The sequence below is a fragment of the Lissotriton vulgaris genome, chromosome 2_1, assembly GCF_964263255.1.
Source record: "Lissotriton vulgaris chromosome 2_1, aLisVul1.2, whole genome shotgun sequence".
Taxonomy (NCBI): domain Eukaryota; kingdom Metazoa; phylum Chordata; class Amphibia; order Caudata; family Salamandridae; genus Lissotriton; species Lissotriton vulgaris.
In genome coordinates this window covers 1,177,807,733-1,177,832,520 of record NC_141687.1, presented here as the reverse complement: position 1 = coordinate 1,177,832,520, position 24,788 = coordinate 1,177,807,733, and the positions used below count along the sequence as shown (strand labels likewise).

The window sequence follows — 24,788 nt, the reverse complement described above, 5'->3', positions numbered from 1 at the left end:
CGAGGCTGGAAAAGAAAATGCAGCGCGTAAGAATAGATTACTTTGTAACAGCCTCGGGTGACAGGCGCGTGCAACGCGTGTAACGCTTTCGTCAGGTGGAGCTCAATGTGTGGTCCAAATCAATAGTTATAACATCAGGCTTACCAGCAGTTCTTTGCAGCGACGTAAACAGCGGTGATTGTTTAAACTAAGGAAGAATTGAATAAAAAGCCAGAATGAAAAACTGCTTTTAAGTGCTTAAGACTAAGGGTAACTTGCGCGCATTTTGAAGTTTCAAGTACTTACAAGTTCTTCCTAAACCCTTTTTCTTTTGTCTTTTCTTTTCCTTATAGAAGGCCCTGAAGAGAATCCCCCCAAACTATTGGGATTCGAAACGCGTAGGCCCCAGCCATCTCACCGTCTGCTCCAGTGATAAGTGTGAATGCTATAATAACTGTCGCTTATCACTGATCCTTGTACATTATCCTTTTTCAGAAAATCATACAATTATTTTCAAACGCTTAGTTATAGGAATGTACGCCATAAGAGATTGATTATTGAATGAATTTATTTAAGTGTTTTTGCAGACACTTGGCTTCTTATGTCTCCTGTATAGTACTGTATTATATTGTAAATAGTGTACGTTTTGATAAATTTTGTAGTTCCTCTATTCAATGTCCCCCTTCTCCCCTTGAATGATTGTTTTTCGCTTGGTTGTGATATGAGTGATATGATGAATGATTACCTTTAGTTTTGAGTTTAGTCATTGAATTGTTTTTCATGTTTGTCTTCAAAAAATAAAAAAGTACTTTTTTGATAAAATCACAAATAAGAATAAAAAGCTATTAATTAGCATCCAGTCTTGAATCTTTTCTCAAGTACTGTGTCTTGAATATTCGTTACTGTGATGTTATCAGTGCTGGCAATTTCTCTTTTGTTATGTTGTAATGGGTCAGCTCAGGCAGATCTCCCAGTTCAGCTGGCTGTTCCCCGGTAGGCTCCAGGGCATCCCCCTCAGGGTCTACCTCCTCCTGTGCCGTGGGATCTTCAGGGGCCGTTTTCCCGCGCCATCGCCTTTTCTCTCTTCAGCAGGTTCAGGCTCCAGGTCCTCTTGAGAACCACTACTGGCTGACATTGACCGGGTGGTCACACACGCCCAGTCAGGCAGTCCAACCATCTTCAAGTAAGTTGTTTTCTCCACCTTTTTCCAAGGGGAGCTCTCCAAGTCATTTCCTAACAAACAGTCAACAGGCATGGCGGGCTGACTGAAGAGAACCAGAGACCCCCCCACTCAAAGGGAACCTGAGCCATTAGACAATGACTCTGTGTTGTCGGCGTTAACAACTCGGCAAAATGCATGAGGGACAATCTGCTCTTGAGACACCAGATGACACCTGACCGCTGTCACACTAGCTCCTGTATCTCTAAGAGCCTCCACCTTTTGTCCATTGACGGTCACTCGCTGCCCATATTCCTTAGTGTTCCTGGGCAGCTGAGCCTCTGAGACCATCTCACTTTCTCCTAAAGATACTTGGGTCATCGGTGCGGGACCCCCCCCGCCCCCACCCCACCTTGGACATTAATCTCCTCCCCCAAGGCTACACTAGCCATCTGCCGGGGCGGAGCACCAGTGGGTGCTTGTTTACCAAACAGGCGGCACCTGGTATCATTCGCCTTATGACCCAGATCCCCACACTTGTAACATTTCAGGGGCCCCTGGGGAACAGGACTACCTGCCGGGCCCCTTGCTTTCTCTCATGGGGAGGCTGGGAACCTTTCACGGGGTTCCCTTGGAGACTACTTTGGGGCCCTCTGCGGAACTCCTTCTGTTTACCCTTGTCCCCCCACTCTTCTGCTGGGGACCCTGCGCACCTTTGACTGAGTCTACCATGTGACTCTTGTGGACCCTGGTACTGACCCAGCGGTCTGCCTCCTCAGCAAGCTTCCTTGGGTTAGTCAGCTTGCTATCTATCAAATGCTGGCGCCCCTCAGGAACACAATTATAAGACAAGTGCTCCCATGTAATCAAATCGACCTTGAAAATCATTAACCTTGCTGCCCTTTACCTAACCATTCAATGCTCTGCAAAAGAAAGGTATGACATTCTGTCATTTTGTGAGAGACTATACTAGCAAGAACATAGCCAGTTAAGAGTTTTGTACCCAGGCACATTGATATGAGTTCTCCTCTGTGTGTTTTTGATCACAGCACACAACGTCGTTACATTTCGAGTACGCATCGGTAAGACACCATTTAAAATATCATTCTCGTTTACCCTATTTTTGCACATGAAGGACATATAACACTGATCCAGATGTGTATTTATTACAGATGACACTTGTAATCCACCAACAATAATAAGGTATGAATACACACAGTATGTTTAGAATACTTTAAAGCATCCATGGGCACACATCACAAACATGATGTTTTTATTTTATTTTCTTGTAGTGAGGCCCCTGAGGAAGGCACCATTTGGGTGCCGAAATGCATCGGGCATGTGATTAAGAAGTGTTATGTGCTAATAATGTTGTAATTTTTTAAAAGAATCATGATAATAATTTTTCTGATGTAAATGTTATGTTTACAAAACCAAATGTGATTGTTTAATAACATGTGATTTAAAACATGAATTTTGACAAAATCATGAAGAATTAAATGAATGAAATGCAATTGATTAAGTTTTGACTAAGGTAGTAAAATTAGGTGTGTGACAACACCAAGTGAACAGTGCGTGACTGGACTAACTCCAATGTTGGTCTTAACTTTCATGATATAAAGGAGTGACAACCCTTATCAGTCACAGCACCGATTGAGTAGTAGGTTAAATTTAATTATATTAGGAGTGCTCCCCACGAACCTATTTATAATCCTTCAAAAGAAAGTGACATATTCAACCCAAGTACTGTTTTCTAACCTTTTGCATTTCCTGAACCTCTGCCTATAGAGCTCAGGTGTCAAACCATATCTAGACATCAATGCATCTTTCATGTGGCTGTATGAATTGTGGACACCAGAAGGCAAGTCTAACAATGTATCCCGTCCCTCACTAAGGAACCTTCCCCACAGCCCCACATCCCCGCTCCCCAATCTCTCTCATGGACCTGGTGGGAAGACAAGGCTACCTCATAAGCTCTGAACCACTGACCAATATCATCTTTTTTGTAAAACTCATTCACCACACCCTTGGGAAAGTACACTCTACTTTCTGTATGTACTGATGGTACGCCTCCACCAGAGGGAGTAATTTCCAAACTTTTAGCTTTTAACTCCAACTCCCTCAAAACTTTTTCATGCTCAAACTGCATATTCTTTTCCTCAAGATCTAACTTTCTATTTTCTAATTCCAACTGCATATCCACCTTTAACCTGGTCATCTCAATTTCATGCCTTCTTGATCTTTCTCTGCCTTTCAAGTCCTCTGGAGACAGACTTTTGTTAGAGCCAATGCTACCTGCAGGGGAAAGTGCCTTCCTTCCTCTTAAGCCCAATGGCTCTTCTTGTTGCACAATTGCATCATCATCCTCCTTATTCACAGGAGTTTTCCGTGCTTCTACCCAGGCCCTCAGCGCCTTGTAGAATTCTTCCTTCACTTTAAATCCAGACGTGGAAACATTGGATTTCTTGAAACAGTATTTCATCTGCTTTACTGTGTAGCATTCCAGCCTCCCTTCTTCCCATTCGCAATTGAGGGAGGCTACAGATTCTGCTCTCTCTACTGAATTAGGCATTTCTCAAAAATAGGCAATCAAAAAATCAAAAAGGAATCTATCAAAAAGTATGCGGTATCGTTATGGTCTGCATTCACTAAGTAGTGTTCACCAGTCACTGTACATGAGTCACAAATGCAAATCCAGAATCCCACCGCTGCCACCAATGTTAGATTTGGGGATCTCTAGTTGGCACAGGTAGGTACTTGTGACAAGTAGGGACCCTTTCCTCTAGTCAGAACAAGGGGATTACACTCCTAAAATAACCCCTGCTCACCCTCTAGGTTGCGTGGCGTGAGCTGTCAAGGCTTATTTCAGAGGCGTTGTAAGTTAAACAGTTGTGACCACATACAGTAACCCAGTGACAACACTACAAATGGACACCACACAGGTTTTATATCAACAATAAGTAGACTTTATATAGAGTTACCACAAGACCATAAACAACAAAAATACACACTAAGATTACTTTAAGATGGAAGATTTAAGTTTAGTTCAGTTCAGTTCTTAGATGAAACACTCTGCGTCAATGTACCTTAAGTTGCGTTGTGCTTCCACGACAAGCAATGTTGCAGCGATGGGAAATGCGGCAAAGTTCAGATACAAAGAAGTAAAGACGTGAAGATCTTCCAGATGCGGCACGCTTCTCGGGGATGCATGAAGTTCTCGGTCTGATGCGTGGACTAAAGCGGCGACATCCAAGATGCGACGGCAGCGGCGACGCTCTTCTCCCACGATGCGTGAAGCTTCCGCTCGATGCGACAACTACAGCGGCAACATCCAAGATGCGATGGCAGCAGCTCCGACGGCGGCGCGCTTCCCGGGGATGCGAGGTGCTCTTGGTCAATGCGGTGCAATGCGACAGTTCCAGCGGTGAAACCCTCCTTCTCCGGAGTTGCGACGGCAGGCACGGCGACACTCTCCGACCTCGTTGCGAGATTCTTCTCCTGATGCGGTGCAGTGCGACAGCTCCAGCGGCAACACTCTCCTTCTTCAGAGTTGCCACAGCAGCGACGATGACACGCTTCCTCTTCGTTGCGGCACGCTTCTCTCCGATGCTGTGCAGAGCGACAGTTCCAGCGGCGACACCCTCCTTTCTCCGGAGTTGCGACGGCAGGCACAGCGACGGCGACACGTTTCTTCTTGTTGAGTCACGCTTCCAGCTCCTTGCGACACGCAGTTCCTCAGAAGGCCCAAAACAGCAGCAGGCACTTCTACAAGAACTCTGGGGAGCTGGGGGGTGAAGTCTGTTGTCCCTGAGACTTCAGCAGGATGCAAGGTCTTTTCCAAGTCCTTGGATATCCTTCACAAACTGAAAGCAAAGTACACAAAGTTCCTTTCTCCTTCCTTTGGCAGTAAGGCAACCACCGCAGGCCAATACCCCAAGCAGCCCTTCAGCTTGGGAATAGTCTCTCCTCAGTTTCTTCAGGTTCCTCTCCTCAGTAAAGGTTTCTTCTTGTAGTCCAAAGAGATCTAATCTCTTGGGAGCAGGGTCCCAATATTTATTCCCCAAAATCCTTTGTTCTCTGAGGGGAGAGGGACCTGCTCCTAGTCCAAACCAGTTCCTGAGCACTTTGTTTACCAGACTTCTCCTTTCCTTTCACAGTGCAGGGCATGCACATCCGACGCCCCACAGGAAGTGGAGCCAGCATTATGGAAGGCAAGTACAGTCCTGGAGCACTCTGTTTACAGGACTCCTCTTCTTTCAGTGTGCAGGGCAGAGACATCAGCCGCTCCCCAGGGGGTGGAGCCAGCATTGTGGAAGGCAGGCACAGCCCTATTCAGAGTTCAGGTGCACTCCTCCCTCCCATCAAGATGCAGATCTCTCTATTCACCACTGGGTGACTCAGCCTGCCTCCTGGAATTTCCCAGCCCTGTCACTCACAGAAACCAGACATAGCAATACACAAACTTGCAGAGGCAGGTTTGAATGGTTAGACAAGCAAATACCTACTTTCTAAAAGTGGTATTTGCAAACACAGAATATTAAAAAAAACTTTACTAAAAGATGTATTTTATTATTCTGAGTTCAAGCATACTAAACTCGATTTTCTACCATGTTCTCTGAGCCTGTTAGGATTATAAAGTGTAACAATTCTAACAGCCCATTCTGGCCTATGGAGAACAGGTAGCCTTGCAATAGTGAAAAACGAAAATGGCTGTAATTCACTATTAAGACATGCCCCAAACATCAGGGCTTATCCTACCTTATGCGTACAATGCACCCTGCCCTTGGGCCTACCATAGGGGTGACTGATATGAAGAAAAGGGAAGGTTTAGGGACTGGGAAGTGGGTGCACTTGCCCAGTCAGCATGACAGTACCAGACAGCACGCAGGCTCTGCAATGGCAGACCTTAGACACATTTTACAAGGCTGCTTCTGTGGGTGGCATAACCAGTGCTGCAGGCCCACCAGCAGCATTTGGATTACACGCCCTGGGCACACTCAGTGCACTAGACTAGGGTCTGACAGGTAAACCAAATAGCCAAACATGGAACCACTGATTAGTACAGCAATTTACAGTATGGAGCACTTGCACTGAACAGCAGTGGCACAGTGCCCAAAGCATCTAACACCAGCAAAAGCTCATGAGGCAACAGCAAAAATGGAAGGGAGACCTACGCCAATGGTGCCAGGTCTAACACGTGTCCCCTCCAGCTGAAAAGTGGGGAGAACTACCCTAACTCCTGGGAGTTCTCTTCACTAAGGCGGAAAAATCTGGACAGACCATCAGCGTTGGCGTGTTCTGTACCAGGGCGGTGTTCCACCGTAAAATCAATACCCTGTAGGGAGATGGACCACCTCAACAGCTTTGAATTCTCACCCCTCATCTGCATCAACCATCTGAGGGGCTGTGGTCTGTCTGAACCCGGAAGTCAGTCCCAAATAGGTATGGTCTCAGCTTCTTCAGTGCCCAGACCACAGCAAATGCTTCACGCTCAATAGCCCTCCACCTCTGTTCCCGTGGAAGTAACCTTCTACTGATAAAGGCTACAGGTTGATCTAGGCCCTCCTCATTCATCTGTGACAAAACAGCCCCCACACCATGCTCTGAAGCGTCTGTCTGGACAATGAACTCTCTTGAGAAGTTGGTTGCCAGGAGCACGGGCGCCGTGCACATGGCAGCTTTCAGGGCCTCAAAGGCTTTCTGACAGGTGTCAGTCCAAATCACTTTCTTGGGCTGCTTCCCGGAAGTCATCTCGGTCAAGGGAGCAACAGTGTTGCCATAGCCCTTGACAAACCTCCTGTAATTCCCTGTGAGACCTAGGAAGGCTCTCACCTCTGTCTGGGTTTTTGGCAGCTCCCAAGCCAGGATGGTTTCAATCTTGGGTTGTAGGGGCGCCACCTGGCTGCTCCCAACTTGGTTTCCCAAGTACACCACAGAACCCTGCCCGATCTAGCACTTATTCACCTTGATCATAAGGCCTGCTCTCCGCAGTGCCAACAACACTTCCCAGAGGTGGCACAGATGTTCCTCCCAACTGACACTGAACACTGCGATGTCATCAAGGTAGGCGGCCCTGAATTCTTCCAGTCCACCCAACACCTGGTTGACCATCCTCTAAAAGGTGACAGGGGCATTCTTCATCCCAAAGGGCATAACCCGGAACTGGAAATGCCCATCTGGTGTAGAGAATGCTGTCCTCTCCTTTTCCCCATCAGTCAAGGCAATCTGCCAGTACCCAGATGTTAAATCAAACGTGCTGAGGTACCGTGCAGCCCCTAGCCGATCAATGAGCTCATCAGCTCTGGGGATGAAGTGTGCGTCAGTCTTCGTGACTGAATTGAGCCCTTGGTAGTCCACACAGAACTGGAGTCCAGGTGTGGCACCTTGCGCTGCAGCCTTCGGGACCAAGACCACTGGGCTGCCCCAAGGACTGCGAGATGACTCAATCACTCTAAGTGCAAGCATCTTTGAGACCTCCTCTTTAATGCAAGCCCTCACCCTGTCAGGTACCCTGTAAGACTTGTGCTTTACAGGTAAGCTGTCTCCTGTGTCCACATCATGGACGCACCAGTCTATGACACCAGGAACCAGGAAAACAGATCAGAAAACTGTCCCAGCAACTTGCGGCAGTCATTCTGTTACTCAGGGGTCAGGGTGGAAGAGAAGTTAACACCATCCACTGACCCATCCTGCTCTGAGGCTGACAGGAGATCAGGAAGAGGCTCAGTCTCCTCCTCCATCCCAGCATCTGTTGCCAAGAGCATGCCCACTTCAGACCTCTCTAAATGAGACTTAAGGCGGTTGACATGTGGGACCCTCAAGGGATTCCTAGGAGACAGCAAGTCCACCAAGTAGTTAACTGGACTCTTGAGCTCCACAACCTCAAAAGGTCCAGTCCACTTCTCTTGGAGCGCACAGGGCTCCACTGGGGCCATGACCCACACCTTCTGTCCAGGCTGAAGCTCTACCAGAGCGGCATTCTGGTCATACCAGCGCTTCATTTCCTCCTGTCGGGTCTCCAAATTCGCCTGAGTGAGTTCAGTGAAGCGCCTGGTCTGGTTCCTGAAGGCCAGCATGTAGCTATCCACATCCTGGGACGGTTTCCTGGGAGATTGCTCCCATGACTTCCGGGTACCGGGTGGCATGGTCCACCAAGACCAGGATTAGCCTGTTGCCCATGGCTGTCTTGCGATCCAGTGGCCCCACAATGTCAATCCCCACCCGCTCAACTGAGGTACTGACCACATGGAATGGTTGGAGAGGAGCCTTGTGCTTCCTCCCACTCATTCCACTTGCCTGGCAAGTCTGACAAGTTCTGCAATGAGTATCAGAACTCTTTCGCATTTGGGGCCAATGAAAGTGGGTGACAAGCCTCTCAAAGGTCTTGTCCTGCCCCAAATGTCCTGCTAATGGCACATCATGAGCCAGCCCCAGTAGGAAGGCTCTGAACTTCTGGGGTACCACCAGGACACAGGCTGGCCCAGGTTCAGCAACCTTAGGCTCACTATACAGGAGACCATTCTCCCAGTAGATCCAATGTGATCCTGACTGATCACCTGCCTCCTGGCTTACAGCCTGTTGCCGCAAGCCCACAAGAGAAGGGCACTCTCTTTGCTCCTTGCAGAATTCTTCCCTGGAGGGACCTCCTTGCTGCCAATGGGTCAGCTCAGGCAGATCTCCCAGTTCAGCTATCTGTTCCCCGGTAGGCTCCAGGGCATCCGCCTCCTGGTCTACCTCCTCCTGGGCAGTGGTGTCTTCAGGGGCCGGTTTCCCGTGCCCCTCGCCACTTCTCTCTTCGGCAGGTTCCTGGGCCTCCCTCTCAGGCTCCAGGTCATCTTGAGAACCCCAACTGGCTGACATTGACCGGGTGGTCACGCACGCCCAGTCAGGCAGTCCAACCATCTTCAAGTGAGTTGTTTTCTCCACCTTTTCCCAAGGGGAGCTCTCCAAGTCTTTTCCTAACAAACAGTCAACAGCATGGCGGGCCTCACAGCTACCTGAAGAGTACCAGAGACCCATCCCCCCCCCCCCACTCAAAGGGAACCTGAGCCATTGGGCAATGACTCTCTGTGTTGTCGGCATTAACAACTCGGCAAAATTCATGAGGGACAATCTGCTCTTGAGACACCAGGTGACACCTGACCGCTGTCACACTGGCTCCTGTATCTCTAAGAGCCTCCACCTTTTGGCCATTGACGGTCACTCGCTGCCCATATTTCTTAGTGTTCCTGGGCAGCTGAGCCTCTGAGACATCTCACTGCCTCCTAAAGAGACTAGGGTCATCTGTGCGGGACGCCCCCCCCCCCCCCCCCCACCTTGGGCAAAATTAATCTATTTGTAATGATCCTCTCAAACTACCTGCCGATGCTACGCCATATACCATTGTACTTACGAATGTACCTCATCTACATCCAGGAATTGAGGAAAACTTGGTTTCTCTTAGGAACAAGGCACTTCATCTAATAAATGTTAGAACAGGACTGGGAGGTCACTTATTTAGGGGATTCAAAATGGCACGTAGGATGGCCTGGATAGGGAAATCAAGGAAAATAAGTAGAGGCGATTGTGTGGTGGTGAACTTTGGCTCCCCTCATTTAGTAAAAACAATCCTTGATAGGGCCAGATCTAGGTATTTGAGTGGGGAAGGCATCAACATCCTACCTCTAGGGTTTTTTTTTATCAAACCACACCATTATTGCCAATGCCCAGGGTTTATTGTAATACAGTAACTCAGGCTCAGGGATTGTATAAGTATTCTGTCCCAACTTTTAATAGATTTGAATCCTTCATTAATTTGGAGGACATAGATTGACTGGGTCCTCTAGCTTTAATTGAAAAGACCCAATCCCAAAGGGTCAAACAAGGTAGGGGTAATCAAGCGATGTGCATTCCTAGTATTGGTAATGAAGCACTAAATGGATCAGACGGGCAAATATCGCCCCTAAATCTGGGTCCATCTGTAACCATTGGGGCATATGATAATGGTATGGTTTACCTATGTAATGCTACTGACAAAGTTCCAGATTCCTACCTGTCAAACCACGGACAAGGCCCCCAAATACTAACCAGCGTTCCTACAGAGTCCAGCATTGCCTTAAGAATAGCTTCTTGGAATATTGCGGGTCTTGTAAGCAAAGTAGCTTCTTCTGAATGGACCTCATTCATTGAGGATTTAGATAAGATACTTTTTTCAAGAAACTTGGGCACTGGACCAAGTCTATTGTGAGGGTTACATTAATTTTTCAAAATTAGCTGTACAGGGGGTGAGGGGTAGACCGAAGGGGGGCTTGACAATGTGGGTTAGACAGCTCCACCACTACAAGTTAGAAGAGATTGCTATTGACTCTCAGGACATTCACATTGTCAAGTTATCACACTGTATTTCTGTGGATGTTCTACTTATTAATGTTTATGCCAGGGTGAGCCAGATGGCAAGGCGTCCAATACAGTTAACCTATTGGACGATTTTTTAATGAATCATAGAGGTCATAGTAATACTATAATAGCTGGGGACTTTGATTGCACTTATGAACCACTCGATTGTGAGGATATGAACTTTATTGTGGAGGAGGATGACCAGTGGTCGATACCACCTCGGGAACTTCCGGCCATAAAAAAGAGGACTAGTGCAGCACTCCATTTAAAAGTATTTTGCCTGGAACATGGGTTGAGAGCAGCAAATGGCCACACAAAATCTGATAAATCAGGGATGCCAACATATAGTGGTGGGCATCGCTCCAGTCGGATAGATTATTTCATTATAAATAAGGAGCTTTGGCTAAAATTGATAGACATAGTGGTAGAAGCCTGCCCAGAAAGTGATCATAATCCTCTTTTAGTTTCTACGCGGGCTGTAGATTTAAACCATGCTGAAGAGTTGCCACCCTGTCCAGATTTTCTAGAAGGTCATCTGTCTTATGGCACAAGACGCCTTAATTGGGCCAAGGTTGCACTCAATCCTGAGAAGCTGCTAGTTATGAGTAACTTAGTAGCTGACACCATAGTTACTCTTCAGGCAAATGCTGAACTTGGGATATACTTGGATAGAGTTGGCCAGGCACACGAGCATCTTTTTAATCAACTTAAAAGTTTTTTTATTATGAAAAATAAAAAAGGGTCTGTATCATCCACTACCAAGGCTGCTGTATGGTATAATTCCAATTGTCGCTTGGCCTATAGAGCTTTGGCAGTTGCTATTAGGAGTAAAGAACAGGCCATTATTAGAGAGAAGAGGCACGCTTATAAGGCAGCACAATCCCAGGCAAAAAGGGACTGAGATGAAGCTCATTGGGCTGAACTACTTAATTCATGCTCTGGGAGAGATAAGACAAGATTTTGGCATTTAGTGAAATGGGAGAGTGGAGACCCTAGAAATGTTCCCACAAACCATGTGGAACCAGCACAGTGGGTCTGCCACTACAAAGGTCAATTTTTCCAGTGACTTAGACGCTCAAGTCACTCTTGTAATGCCAGCTTCTCCCCCTTCTCTTTGTATTACCAAAAAGGAAGTAGAAACTGCCCTTCTTCAGGTCCCTAAAGGTAGGGCTCCTGGTCTTGACTGCATTCCTGCAGACCTTTTTCTGCAGGACCTGGACTCCTGGGCAACGTACATTCAATTAATAATGAATGCTATCGATAAGGGAGCAGGGATTCCTAGTTCCTTGGCAGGTGCAGTAATCCTTCCTATTTTTAAAACGGGGGGTCGCTCCCTACCAGGAAATTATAGGCCTATAAGCCTGATTGACTGCATTCAAAAGGTAACGGCAAGGGTGATTTTAGGTAGAATGCAGGCATGGATGGAGGAATGCCATATCCTCTCGGATTTACAAGCAAGCTGTGGTGTAGTCTCTTAAAGTTGGGCATGCCATTGGACATTTTGGCTTTTGTAATTAAATTGCATACATATAATTATGCCCAGGTTAGATGGGATATGGCAGGTAGTACCACCGAAAAGTTCCGGTCGAGAAGGGTGTGAGGCAGGGGCGCTTGCACCCACCCATTTTTCAATATATATAAATGGGGTTTTGAAATATTTTGAGAACTGCCCCACAGACGCACCAAGTTTAGCTGGATTAAAGATCTCCCTCCTAATGTTCGCCGATGACACCCTCATTCTCTCCAAAACGAGACAGGGCCTTCAACGTGCTCTGTCAAGATTTGAGGAGTTCTGTGCGGATCATTACCTTGTTGTCAGTGTTGACAAAACAAAGTTTATGGTCCTCCAGAACTCTAACAAAGTCATCAGTGAAGTTAGGATGCAGGAAGGTGATTTATAGCAAACAGTGACTTTTTCATATTTAGGGGTAATTATTGATAACAAACAGTGCTGGAAGCCGCAAATAGACTGTCTTACAGTGAGACATGCCCAACTTTCGGGTGTGTTGCTCAAGGAGCATAGACGCTCTTATACCAAACCCATAGCTCCAGTATTGCAGATCTATAACTCCAAAATTTGTGCTTCAATTCTCTATGGTGCAGAGTTGTGGGGGCACATAAATCTGGATTCTTTAGTGGTGGGTCAAAATACATTTTTAAGATTGTTAACTGACCTGCTGCAATCCACCCCACTGGTCCCCCTCTACTTGGATTTGGGGTGTCATTTGATTAGGGATGTAGCACGTTATAGGCTAATGCATACTGGAGGAGACTTTGGGTGACTCCCGAGTTAGCCAACTATGCTTTGGCTGTGCTAGAAGTTAGGGAGTTGGATGTAAATAAGAAAATTGGCTGGTTTAGGAGTGTTAAACATATTCTCTATGAGCTGGGGTTGAGTCGGCTGTGGATTTCCCCTGCTGAGTGTTCCTTTCCCAGCAAAATAGAGCTAAAAGCAACCTATTGGGTCATGATATATCTTAGAGCACAGCTTTCCAAACTTTTCATGTTGGTGACACGCCATTCTGGAAAATAAAATTTCGGGACACGGTAACGCTAGCGTGCGCAGCGAGCGGGCCTAACCACCCAAGGCGCTTGCTAATGCCGAGCCTACTGAGTTTGCCAATGCTTGTTTCAATGGCATTCAATCAAGATAGTGTATTTACAAATCCGAAACCTGTTTAAGAAGCAATTAATCTACAAAATGTACTTCAGTTCATCTATCTGTAGTAAACATGATAGTGTTTCAGTTGATTTCATTATAGATTATGCTCACCAAATCCTAGATTTTAATCACATGACTAGTTTGGGCACCCAGTCGGTATCTGCTGTGCCCAGAGCACACAATTAACGCCAACTAGCTGCAGTCTGTGCAGACAATTAACGTCCGGTAGATGCAGCCTGTGCAGGCAAAGGGAAACCAGGGGCCGATCGGGCTTATTGCTGTGCCACTAGAATGCTGGTGTGCTTTTCACTTAACTATCTGGCTGAAGACCTCTAGTAGAAAGGATCCGAAGGCAGAAAGGCCCCAGAGGTCACCCCGGGAGGACCAGCCGCACACGTAGCCAGCACGCCCCAGCATGGAGTTGGATGCTGCTGAGAATGATCAAAGATCAGGAGGGGGTGGGGGGGGGGGGGGGAGAGTTATCGCAGGAGCAGCTCACTCGCACCAAGGAAGTGCGCCATCTGGGAACGCCAGGGAGCGGTGCCTCTAATGCAGTAGCCTCAGGCCGGGGGTTAGCAGCCCGCCCTCCTCTTTGCCCCCGTTAGCAGCCCGCCCTCCTTGTTGCCCCCAGGAATGCTCAGGAGCGTAACCTGCAGTGCGATGCTAGTCTCGGACCCCGGTGGTCATCTCCAACTTCAGTGTCCTACGGGGAGCCTCTGATAGATTGGTGCAGGTTAGTAGTGTGGCTCACTGGTTAGAGGCGGCAGACCCGAGAGCAGAGGACGGCCCGGGACCAGGGTTCGATTCCCGGTGCGGCAGGTTTCTGGACCAGGGTCAGCGGACTCGATAATTCTCTCGCCTCGGTGCCCACTCTGATCAGCGATCACACTCGGCAACTCTGGGCATTAGCTTGCCTCATCTTCACTAACGGCCCCACCAGACCGCCGGGGATGCCTGGTCTCACCCTGGGGATACCCATTAAGGGACCATCTCTCAGGGAAGCCAGGAAGGGTTTCGCAGCGGTCGAAGCGCCTTGGGACCCTCCGGGTAAGTAGTGCGCTATATAAATGCCTATACATTTAGATTTACATTTACACTGCGGCCCGTTCAGAGCCCACGCTATAGGCTGCGGCTCCCTCCACGTCCGGACCCGATTTAGGGTGAAATGACGCCACTCGCTCCACCAGCCGCCGCCGTATTCCTCCCGCTCATTCTCCCCATAAATCTGCCCTCATAGTTCTGATCGCGCGACACACCTACGCAAGGGGCGCGACACAGTAACGTGTCGCGCCACACACTTTGGAAAGCTGTGTCTTAGAGGTTTACAGTTCCTACTAGTTTTACCCTGTCCAGCACTTTTCTTGAAATCAAATTTGAACCGAAATATGAACAGTACTGGTATTTATTCACATCAACACGGGATAGAAAATTATTCCACCAGTTTAGAGTAGGTACATTACCCATCAAGGCCTTTACCTCGAAGTGGTCCAATTCCGATGCAACTGATAGCAACTGTCCCTTTTGTCTGGAAAGGGTGCAATCATTGGCCCATTTTCTTTTTGCATGCCCAGCATACAGCAACCCGAGGCGATGCTGGTTGAAACCTTTGTGTTCACTCTTGGGCACTAGGTTATACAGTGAGGCATTTAGATTATTTAAAACAGCAGTAGACAGCCCCACTGTAATTGCCACAGCTAAATTCTTGGGTTGGGTGTGGGTGATTCGTTGGACTGAAGGGAGATATAGGTAAATTTCCCCCTATGTTCTTTACATCATATTTTTTATCATTGTTATATACATTTTTAATGTATAGATATGATGCTCTTTTATAAGGAAATGTTATATATTTATTTTTTTATCTTATTTCCTGGCCGCTGTCATAGGAGTGTTTTAGAGTTTCCTAAATATTTATTGTTTTAATGATGATTATTATATGTCCACGTTACAATCAAGTGTGTTGATGTAGTGATACGATTTATTGTCTAATTTGACCTCTATGTTTGTATTGTGTTGACTTTTGTGATGTAAAAAAAAAATCAAAATAAAGTTTATAAACTAAAACTATTTTGTATTCGTGCCGTGACACTCTCTCCTTCGAGTTCCACACCATCGCAAAATGGTTCTTCTTACCACAGCCTTTGCAGATATGTCAAGTGGCGGGACATTTACCTTTGTGTAGAAAACCTAAATTCAAACCTGAAACATAACTTCTTTTTCTGTGGAGAATTCACTCTAGGTCTCTCGGCCTTGTGCTTTGGCTTATTTCTCACATTCATGACTGACTCCCTCTGGGCACCTCTGGCCTCCATGTTAGCAGCTTATCGGTCAGCACACACTTCAGCTCTTGCAGCAATGAGAACTCGCTCCAGACTTAGAGTTTCTCTCAGAAATCTTCATCTAAATGAATCAGACAAACATCCGTCAATCACTATGAGGCGTAAAGCTTCTTCATCATTAAATTAATTGAACTTACAGTGTTTGATGAGCGTATTGAGTCTCTCAATAAATTTGTTGATGGTCTCATTGGCTTTCTGTCATTCTTGACTGAAGATGTACCTTTTGTAATCTACGTTTGGCATTGGATTCAGCTTCAAATTCAGGCTGCTGTGATTTAACTGTAAGTAATTACGTCAGCTCACAACATTTTATTTATGACTTCTTTTACACCTTCACAAGCAAGATTCTTAAGGTACTTGATAATCTTCTTGTTATCTGCTTCCAAAGTTGCATCGATAAAATGATCAGATGCCTCTATCCAGGCAATGTATTGCCATTTTTCAACATTTTGGCGGTATTGAATGCCAAGGGTGGTTTCATTAAGGCACTGGCATTGGTTTCATGAAGGCATTGGTTTCATGAAGGCGCTGGCAATGTAACCATTGATGTAAGTTACTGATGTGGAGAGTAGAGTTCTCTCTGATGCTGCTTGGTGATGATCTTGCAAACCATCTCTGAGTCCCTCTGACATGCTCGCCTCTGAATCATCTTTGAATCTTTCAGGAAACGTGACCCCTTTCTTGGTCTCCTTTGGAAAATCAAACTTTCACGATTTCAATCGCCACTCTCTGCTTTCTGTACCTTGGAGATCTTTGGAACTGTTCTGAGCCCCACTGGTGGGGCGCCTCTTCTGGTATGAATGGCTCTGCAAGCACAAACCTGGGTGCTTTCTCTGGGGTCACTCCCTCTAGAGCTGTGGCATGATGACTCTCTTAGTACTGGTAAGCAAATGACTGTTTCTTGTATCACTTTACGTCAGGTGTCTGTGTGCTGTCTGACACCTGGTTGATCTTTGCCTCACAGCCCTTCTGATCATAGTGTTATCTTGCATTTGCTGCTCTTTTAAAACCTGGTGGCATCCAACTATAGTGTTATCACTCCATATGAATGTATGGCTTTGAGTTACGTTGTAGCAGAGGACCTCTTTTGCAAGCCTTCCTAACAGGTTATCTGCCGCAGATGTGTAGCATCTTCAGTGAAGCTTTCATTAACTTCAGATGCTCTACATGGAAGTGGGGCTGTGTTTTGACTCTGCAAATGCCAAATGTCAATACCGCACTTCAATGGAGTCACATGTGGCACCCACGAGCAGTTTGCTGGACCATGGCAAACTCTGTGGGAGAACACTGTTGATCTTTGGGTTACTTATCCCCTATCTTGTTCCAGTTATAGCATCCTCCCCAGCCCAAGTACTCGCCATTGACCATGCCACACACGGAACTTAGTATAATACGTCTTTAATTAACATTCTAAACCTGCATTCACTTCTCTATACATAATGCTTTTGTCTCAGTTCTACAGTGTCCATCAGGAGCCACAATGGTTCTGTCATTACAAACTCACATGACACTACACATTCAACAACATGTAACAACAATCTTGTTAATCTTGCGAATATCTTGTACGATCCTCCACTTGCAATTTGTCTTTTTCATTCCCAGCACAAGACCTTCAGAGGACTTCAACAGAATGTGCTGTAGAATGGGTAACCCCTGTTTCGTTATGCACACCAAAAGGAGTAGGGAATAATAATAAAGGTGTTGTGGTCTAGTGGTGGCGCGTGCTGTGTCCCCCAATACTGCCCTCACTCACACAGTTGTGTGACATGCTTTATCATTGGGCTGCTACAAAACACCCCCGCACAGCCAATGCCAGGGGTGGAGCGATTGGTTGGGGGAAGACTAGCACAACACAAAAGAGAGAAAACAATGATTTAAAAGTGACTGAGAACGCCCGAGGTGAAAGTGCAGTGCGGTGTGAGTTAAAACTAGCTCAGTGGTGTCTCTATGCCTATACTTAATTCCTGGACCCTCCGGCCAGGATTAAAAATGTGAAGGACAGTGGTGATAGGGAGATGTAATGTGCTCCTTACAGCCCTCCCTACTGCCAGGTAGTCGACATGTAAACGCCGTGTGTCTGTGCCCTTCGATTGGGGTCACGCCAGCCTTCTTCAGGACTCTGCCGGTCCCAATATATCGGTGTAGTGCTCTAACCTCCGTTCGAGGTATACCTACAGTAGCTAACAGGAGGAGTACCACCCTTGGAGTAAGTGTGACTACAGGAGGCATCTCCTTGCCGACTGCCATTTCTAACATGATTTAGGGGTAAACTCGTAAATCCACAAATTACCTTTACGTAAGGACTAGGGTTTCTGACACCCGCGAACCTCGAATGGAGGTTAGAGCACTCCCATTTGCAATGCAATAAGTCTTTGGTAAATGCGCGTCATATTGCATTGCAAATGCTTGTTTGTCTGGGCTTTGCTTGGTCAATTTGCACTGTAAATGGGAGTGTGGACGTCCAAGAAGGCACAAACGGGAGTGGGGGGTTGGAGTGTGAAGTCACAGACTGGGGAGGGGGCGGGGGGGATGCAGGGAAGAAAATAGTGTTTCAAGTAAAGGGGCCAATAGCCATGGAAGGATACCAATGACTGACATGGCTGTCATTGGGAGACTTGAAGTGCATATTAAGGGATCACTTAATATTTTTTGTCACTTCCATAACTGACATACGAAACCCTCTTGCAGCATTGATTCACATTGCATGATAACACATGGATGCCTCTTTGTACCGCTGCAAAATGCTCCTCATTGTGTTAAAGGATTTTTTTACCCTCTTGGTTCAATAGGTTATTACTGTTAATTTAATAGATGATACATGCATGCTGGTTCCAGACAAGCTATCAACACTATGAGGCAATCTAGACAGGCACTATGATAAACTTGCACTACCATTACTCTCAACTCCAGAGATCTCAATTGTTCTCACCCCTCCATCCCCTGGACTCGCCCAGACACCCAGATGTGAAGGCGTTCAATGTATGCACTGTACAAGAGTCCTATATAGCATGAAAAAAAAACACCATCTAGAAAAACAAAATACTCTTTGACAATGCAAGATGAAGTAAAACTCGTGATATTTATATGGACTGCATTAATGACATGGATTACCGAAAGGGTTTTTTCAGTCAGGGGTGTGAAATCGTACTGTGTTTTGCCAGTAAAGTTAAAGATAGGATTATAGAGCCCAGTTCTAAGTTTGATTTTAATTGCTGCTGGTTCTGAGTACTAGTAAGATCGGAGACTGGGTCGGATGAGCATCAAATGTCAACTATTCAGTTTTACGGCAGTGATTTATTGACATGCTGCACTGTTCATTTGGAACATCCTTAGGCGAGCTATCTGAAAGTTAGTGTATGGGGCTCCTAAGCAGCCTGTTTTTTGTGGTTTGGAGGGTTGGTTTGGAAACTACGAAAAAGGAGTGCATCTGAGTATGTGGGAGAAGTATGTGTTTCCAGACGCACATAAGAGTTCAAGATTTGTGAATCGTTTCAAGGGGTCAAGGAAGGCTAATATGCTGAGGTTCTAATATTGCTGTATTGGGCTGAAGTTCTCTAATGTGTAGGTGCTTTGTTGGTGAAACAAGGAGATGTGATTTCCCTGTTCTCCGTCCAGCCTTTTTGTGAGATCCTGTTTGTCACTTTGTCTCCCACCCGCTCAAGTACCCTTATTTCAGTAATTTATAGGTCTTAGAGCAGGCTTGTATCCTGTGTTCAGTTTTATGTAATACCCTTGCCATTTACATCGGCAACAGTGTTATGTTCAGTGACTATGAACAAGTTTGATGGGTGTCATCGGTCTTCCTGAGATGGTTTGGGTTCCAGAGAGATTGTCTTCTGTGATGAGCTGTCCCTATGGTCATGGAGTCCTTTCTTTAAGTTCTGCTTTGTATTATGTTTTAGATATTGTTTGTGGAATAGCAGTTCTGGGAAGTGCAAATATCAAATTCGACATGTACTGCTTTGCTTCATGCAATTGCTTCCAAGTATAGTGTTGTGTTGCATTATGATTGCAATCATCAGTCAGGATTTTTGAAGCGTGGCTAATCACCCAATCTGGTATTCAGGCGCTTGAAGGTCCAGGAGGTTTACTCGAACAGCCATGTCATGAAGGCCATTCGGAGTTCCAAAGTGAGGTGATGGTCCTAAGTTGCTTGGGGGGCTGTTCCAGGTCTTTGCTGCGTTGTGGGAGAATGCGTGTCCTCCAGTTCTGTTTTGGCAGATGGTGAGAGTATGAGTAAGTTAGAGGGAGACGTAGAGTAGTCTTCTCAACAGTTGGTGAAGTACAGGCATTGGTTAATGTAGGTGGCGACTTGGTTGTGAAGAGCCTTGTGTGCATGATTGAGCAGCTTGAATTGGAATCTCTTCTGTACAGGGAGCCAGTGGAGTTGGCCGAAGTTGGGTGTTCTGTGGGTTTGTCAGGCAAGGTCAAGGATGAGTCTGGCTGTGGCGTTTTGTATGGTAAATTGATACTTGTATAGCACACTACTCACCCGCAAGGGTCTCAAGGCGCTTGTACGAATACCGCTGTGGTCAGAAGTGTCTGTAGGAGGAGTGTGGCGATTCCTGCATACTAGGCGTTGCCATATTCCAGTCAGCTGGTGATGAGGGCCTGTGTCACAGTGCATCTCGTGTGTAGGGCTAGCCACTTGAAGATCTTACGTAGCATGAGCAGTGTGAGGAGACAGGCGGAGTAAACAACGTTGATCTGTGATTTCATGGTGAGCTTTTTGTCACTGATGATTCTGAGGTTTCTTGCACGATCAGAGGGAGTGGGTGGCGGTCCTGGTCTGATTGCCACTAGTAGTCGTTCCATGTGTTGCTGTTGGCGAAGATCAGAGCTTCCATCTTGTCTGTGTTCAGCTGCAGGCAGTAGTTCTTTATCCAGTCGGAGACACTTGTCAGTCATCTGTGGAAGTTAGTTCTAGTGGTGCTAGGGTTGTCGTGAGTGGGAGGATGTGTGGAATGTCGTCTACCCGAGGTGTCTTGCATGCATGATGTTGAGCCTCCAGTTTTCTGTTGCTGGGAGAGATGGAACAGGGCTCTGTGGTTTGTGGAGGTAAATTTACTCTCTTGACAGATGTTGAGCTTCTTTGTCACGAACAAGCAAGAAGCTAAAGCATATGTTGCCTCTTAAGTCCTGCAGATTCATGTGTTGGTATACGTTGACAGACATGAATGCTTTTATTTTAGCTCTGCCCTGTTAGGGACTTAGAATTTAGTATTCTCTTTTTATTTGATCATTTGTTTTCGTTCTCCCCCTTTTTATCGACAACAGTGTATATATTCTTTTTTTAACTGTGCATGTGCTCTGCTTCCATGTTGCCCTGTATGTATGTGTTCATGTTCTCCACTTTTTATTGGTCTTTGTACAGGTCTTGTCCCTACTCATCGCTCTCACTGGACTTGCTCTCACATATTCTTGGTCTCTCCGTCACTGCTTTAGGTTATCGTTTACAAAGGGACACTTCCCAAAGATGGCTGAATGCGCCCACTTCCATTATGAAAACGTGGATTTTGGAAGCATCCAGGTGAGTCCAATTTCTGCGTACTCTCTCAAGGGAAGTTGGGAATTTGTAACAATATTTCAGACCTTTGCTTGTGTTAATTGACACCACAGCGGGTGTCTTCCTGAGCAAACTTGTGGAAAACCATATTGTTTGTTAGTTACATGGTGTGGAGATGGAATCTTGTCACAACTAATAACAAGTATTTGCAGTGCAATAGGTCTCGCATTTATGCAAGTTTGAGCTATTGGCATTGTAAATGACAATGCCTTTTATGTTTCGGTTTATAAAACATGAATAAAAGGCATTGCCATTTCCAATGCTAATAGCGTAAACCCTCGCAAAAGCGAGACCTATTGCATTAGCATTACAAAAAAAAAAAAGTACTGTTATGGCTGTATTGTAGACAATACTGGTTGCTTAGCTTCATTGCATTAATTTTTGTATTTACCGTATTTTGCAGTATCCAAAGTAGGTTACCTAACTGTTAAGTTCCGAGTTGTTAAATAATCCATAGAAGGGAGTGTTTTACAGTTGAGAAATATGATCAAATGTAATTTTGGTAGTGCCATGGAATGAACAGCCAATGAGGTACTCGAAGAGCAGGTATTTAACTACATATTCAAAATGTACGGTTTTGTGGCAGTTGGTTGTTTGCAGCCGCGTAGCTAGGGGGGGGGGGTTCGCCCCAGGCGGCACCTTTTTTGAGGCGGCACCACGCACAGGCCGGCACTGACTGTCGGGTGGACTGGAGGAGGCCGAGGCCCGTTGCGGCCTCTGCTGACTGTAGGGCGGGCGGCAGTGCAGCACTTCACTTGTTACCAGCCAGAGCTAAAGCACTAAGCACAGAGTTCTTATGGGCAATTTGGGCATAAATACTGTAGTGCAAACTTGCTGCGACATGTGATGACCGTTGTTGTTGGCCTGCACCTCCCCCCCTCCCTCGCCGCACCGTAGCAGTGTGACGCGTTACGCGCTCACGCCCGCCCTGCGCCCCCTACGCTCGCCCCGCTCGTCGTGTAGGAGTCGGAGGAGTGCGTCACTGTGGAGACCGAGACCATTCCCTTTGTTTCATCTTCTTGCCTGCAGCCTCAGCCTGCACACGGCCAGCGGCACGCACACACGCACAAGGTGAGGATTATGGATAAAGAACCTGGTGACCGTGACCGCCCGTCCTCCAATTACTGTCATTGCACAGTGCACGACGGGCGACGCGCACCAAGTGTTACACTCACTCTTTATGCAAGCACCCAGACAGACTCGTTTTTGCACTCACTGACTCTGCCGTTACTTCAAGGTGAGGATAAAAAACCTGGTGACGGTGACCGTCCGTCCTCCAATTACAATCATTGCACAGTGCATGACGGGCGGCACGCACCAAGTGTTACACTCACTCTTTTAGCACCCAGACTCGTTTTGCACTCACTGACTCTGCTGTTAGTTGGAGGATCTATGCACTTCGTTCTAATTCTAATGTCCATTACTGCTGAATTCCCAATTTCCCCTTGGACAACCTGCAAGTCTGGGAGGTGCAAGGAGGGCCTGGTGGTGCGAAGGCCGGGAGGTGCAAGGAAGGCCTGGAGGTGCAAGGAAGGCCAGGAGATGCAAGGAAGGCCGGGAGGTGCAAGGAAGGCCGGGAGGTGCAAGGAAGGCCGGGAGGTGCAAGGAAGGCCGGGAGGGGCAAGGAAGGCCGGGAGGGGCAAGGAAGGCTGGGAGGGGCAAGGTGGGGCGCGTGAAGGGCAATGGTTCCCATTCAGAAACCAAAGGTTAGCGGGTGAAGTGCAGCTTGCATGCACCCCCACTCCCATATCGTCTTCGGTCTGTCCACTACGTTTCGTAAATTCTTCAGATGCCTGTTTTTTCGGAATAAACGCCTTTCTGTGCGCATGACACTAGCTCCTCACGCAGCACTATGCCTGAGGCACGTGGACAGACTGTGGACACACAGTGGCACAATCTCCTCACAGCTTGTCAAGGAGCACAGATAATTCAATGCGGTCTGGTGTCAATTCTAAGGTCCATTTAAAAATAATCACGGTGGTACAGCGTCAATATACGTTCATACATCCTTGTGAAGCTCTCATGTAATAGACGGCCATTTGCATTCTTGAGCAGTGCCGTTTCTCAGTGTTACATTAAAATGCAAACGCTAGACATTAAATCCATACTGCTGGGGTAGAGCACTAGAGCTACCTTTAACACGATGAAAATCGAAACACCTCACCCTCCATTGGGTAATATTAATACACAATCAAAGGTTTAGAGAAGCATTGCTTCCAAGTGGCCCTGTGTTTTGTGTCACACTTTAAGCCAAGCCTGCCTTTTAACCAGCAGTGCTTTGCCTTTAGGGACGTGTAGATTTTTTTGGGCATTAACAGTAAGGTCGCAAACAATCCAGCGGCTTTTAAGAAGAACCTTGAAGAGCCTGCTTGGCCTCTAAGGCCAGCTATCGTACTCTCTGTGGCCCTCATCAACCAGATGTTAGGTAGGACCCAACTGTGAGATTGTATTGTTAGCCTATAAAGAACAGCAGCGACCCTGACCATATTGGCACTTTTTGACCTTAGGATTCGTCTTTTACAGTTTTTTTGCATATGCTCCAAATATCCCTCGTCCTGATGATGACCCATAAAGTCACATTAGAATTGAAACACAGTTGTTGCTGTTGGCAATTAAAGTATACAAATGGTGACTCGTGACTGTGTGGGGCTTTTGGCAGTAGAGGGACAGAGCTCAGCGTTTAATCCAACCCAGCTGAACAGTCAGGAAAACCACCTTGAAGTGTAAGCGCTTAGCGTGTGCGTGGGGGCCCGGGCGCGCTGTGGAGAGTGAGTCTGGCACGCTGGAAGAGAGCAGAGCGCCAGGATACCACCTCAGAGCGTGCGGAGTCCTCCAGTACCTGCTTCTACACAACACCAACCGTTATAAGGCTGGGGATTGCCATTCAAACCTCCCTGCGTGAGTCACCAGAGGGGACCTACCTTGGTATAAATAATGGCAGGGCGCACAATGAAAGAGGAAGTTAGTACCTCGTCAGGAGTAGTAAGCACTATATAAATAAAGCTTCAATCAATGTAAAATGCTAGGTTTCATTGTCACTGAAAGCACAAACAGAATACACTGGTTATGACGAGTTAGAGAGCGTCAGCGTTTGCTAAAATAAGGGCTCAAGTGCTTCAGTGATAGATACATCTGCTTCCTGTAACCTGCTGCACAGCTTTTCTGTGTGTCTTGTCTTATGGGAACACACACAGCGGCTTCACACAATCACACACTCTCATGGTTATAGTAGATTTATATTAACTATCACAGAAGCTTGAATACTCTTGTGATAGTTAAGAGATAGTTAGGGAGAGAACCAATGGTCTGTTGGTTACTTTAGTTTTATAGAGGGGTGATACAGAAATAATTTTGCAACAACCCCTATATACGAACGCTGTGAAGTATGTGATACTTTTCTGGTGAAGGTTCTTCTAGAAAAATAAACCAGGGCATGAGAGTTGTCAAGGAAGACTCAGAATTAATAAAGTTCTTCTCATAAGGGTCATTAAATGCTTGATATTAACTTACACTGGGATCAGTAGGTGCATGAAACATTTCCAATATCCTGGTAGCACCAGTCATCCAAAAGTATTTTGTGTTCTTTAAAAGCTCACTTGTGTATGTACATGTGCTGCCAGTATTGATACCCTGGGATGGTTTGTTATTTGACCTGTTTTCATCCTTCCTCAGTTGTGCAGTGTTGGACCGTTACTTCACCGGGTGTCAGTG

General features: G+C 46.5%; 1 protein-coding gene across 2 annotated transcripts in view; it reads left to right on the top strand.

Moving 5' to 3' along the window:
- ARHGAP32 (Rho GTPase activating protein 32) overlaps window positions 1–24,788 on the top strand; it is a 1,359,293-nt gene that overhangs the window by 456,874 nt on the left and 877,631 nt on the right. For both annotated transcript variants that reach the window (XM_086956893.1, XM_086956892.1), the window contains exon 4: window positions 20,957–21,041. In XM_086956893.1, coding sequence (XP_086813019.1) covers window positions 20,957–21,041 — 85 coding nt within the window. The remainder of the gene's footprint in view (window positions 1–20,956; window positions 21,042–24,788) is intronic.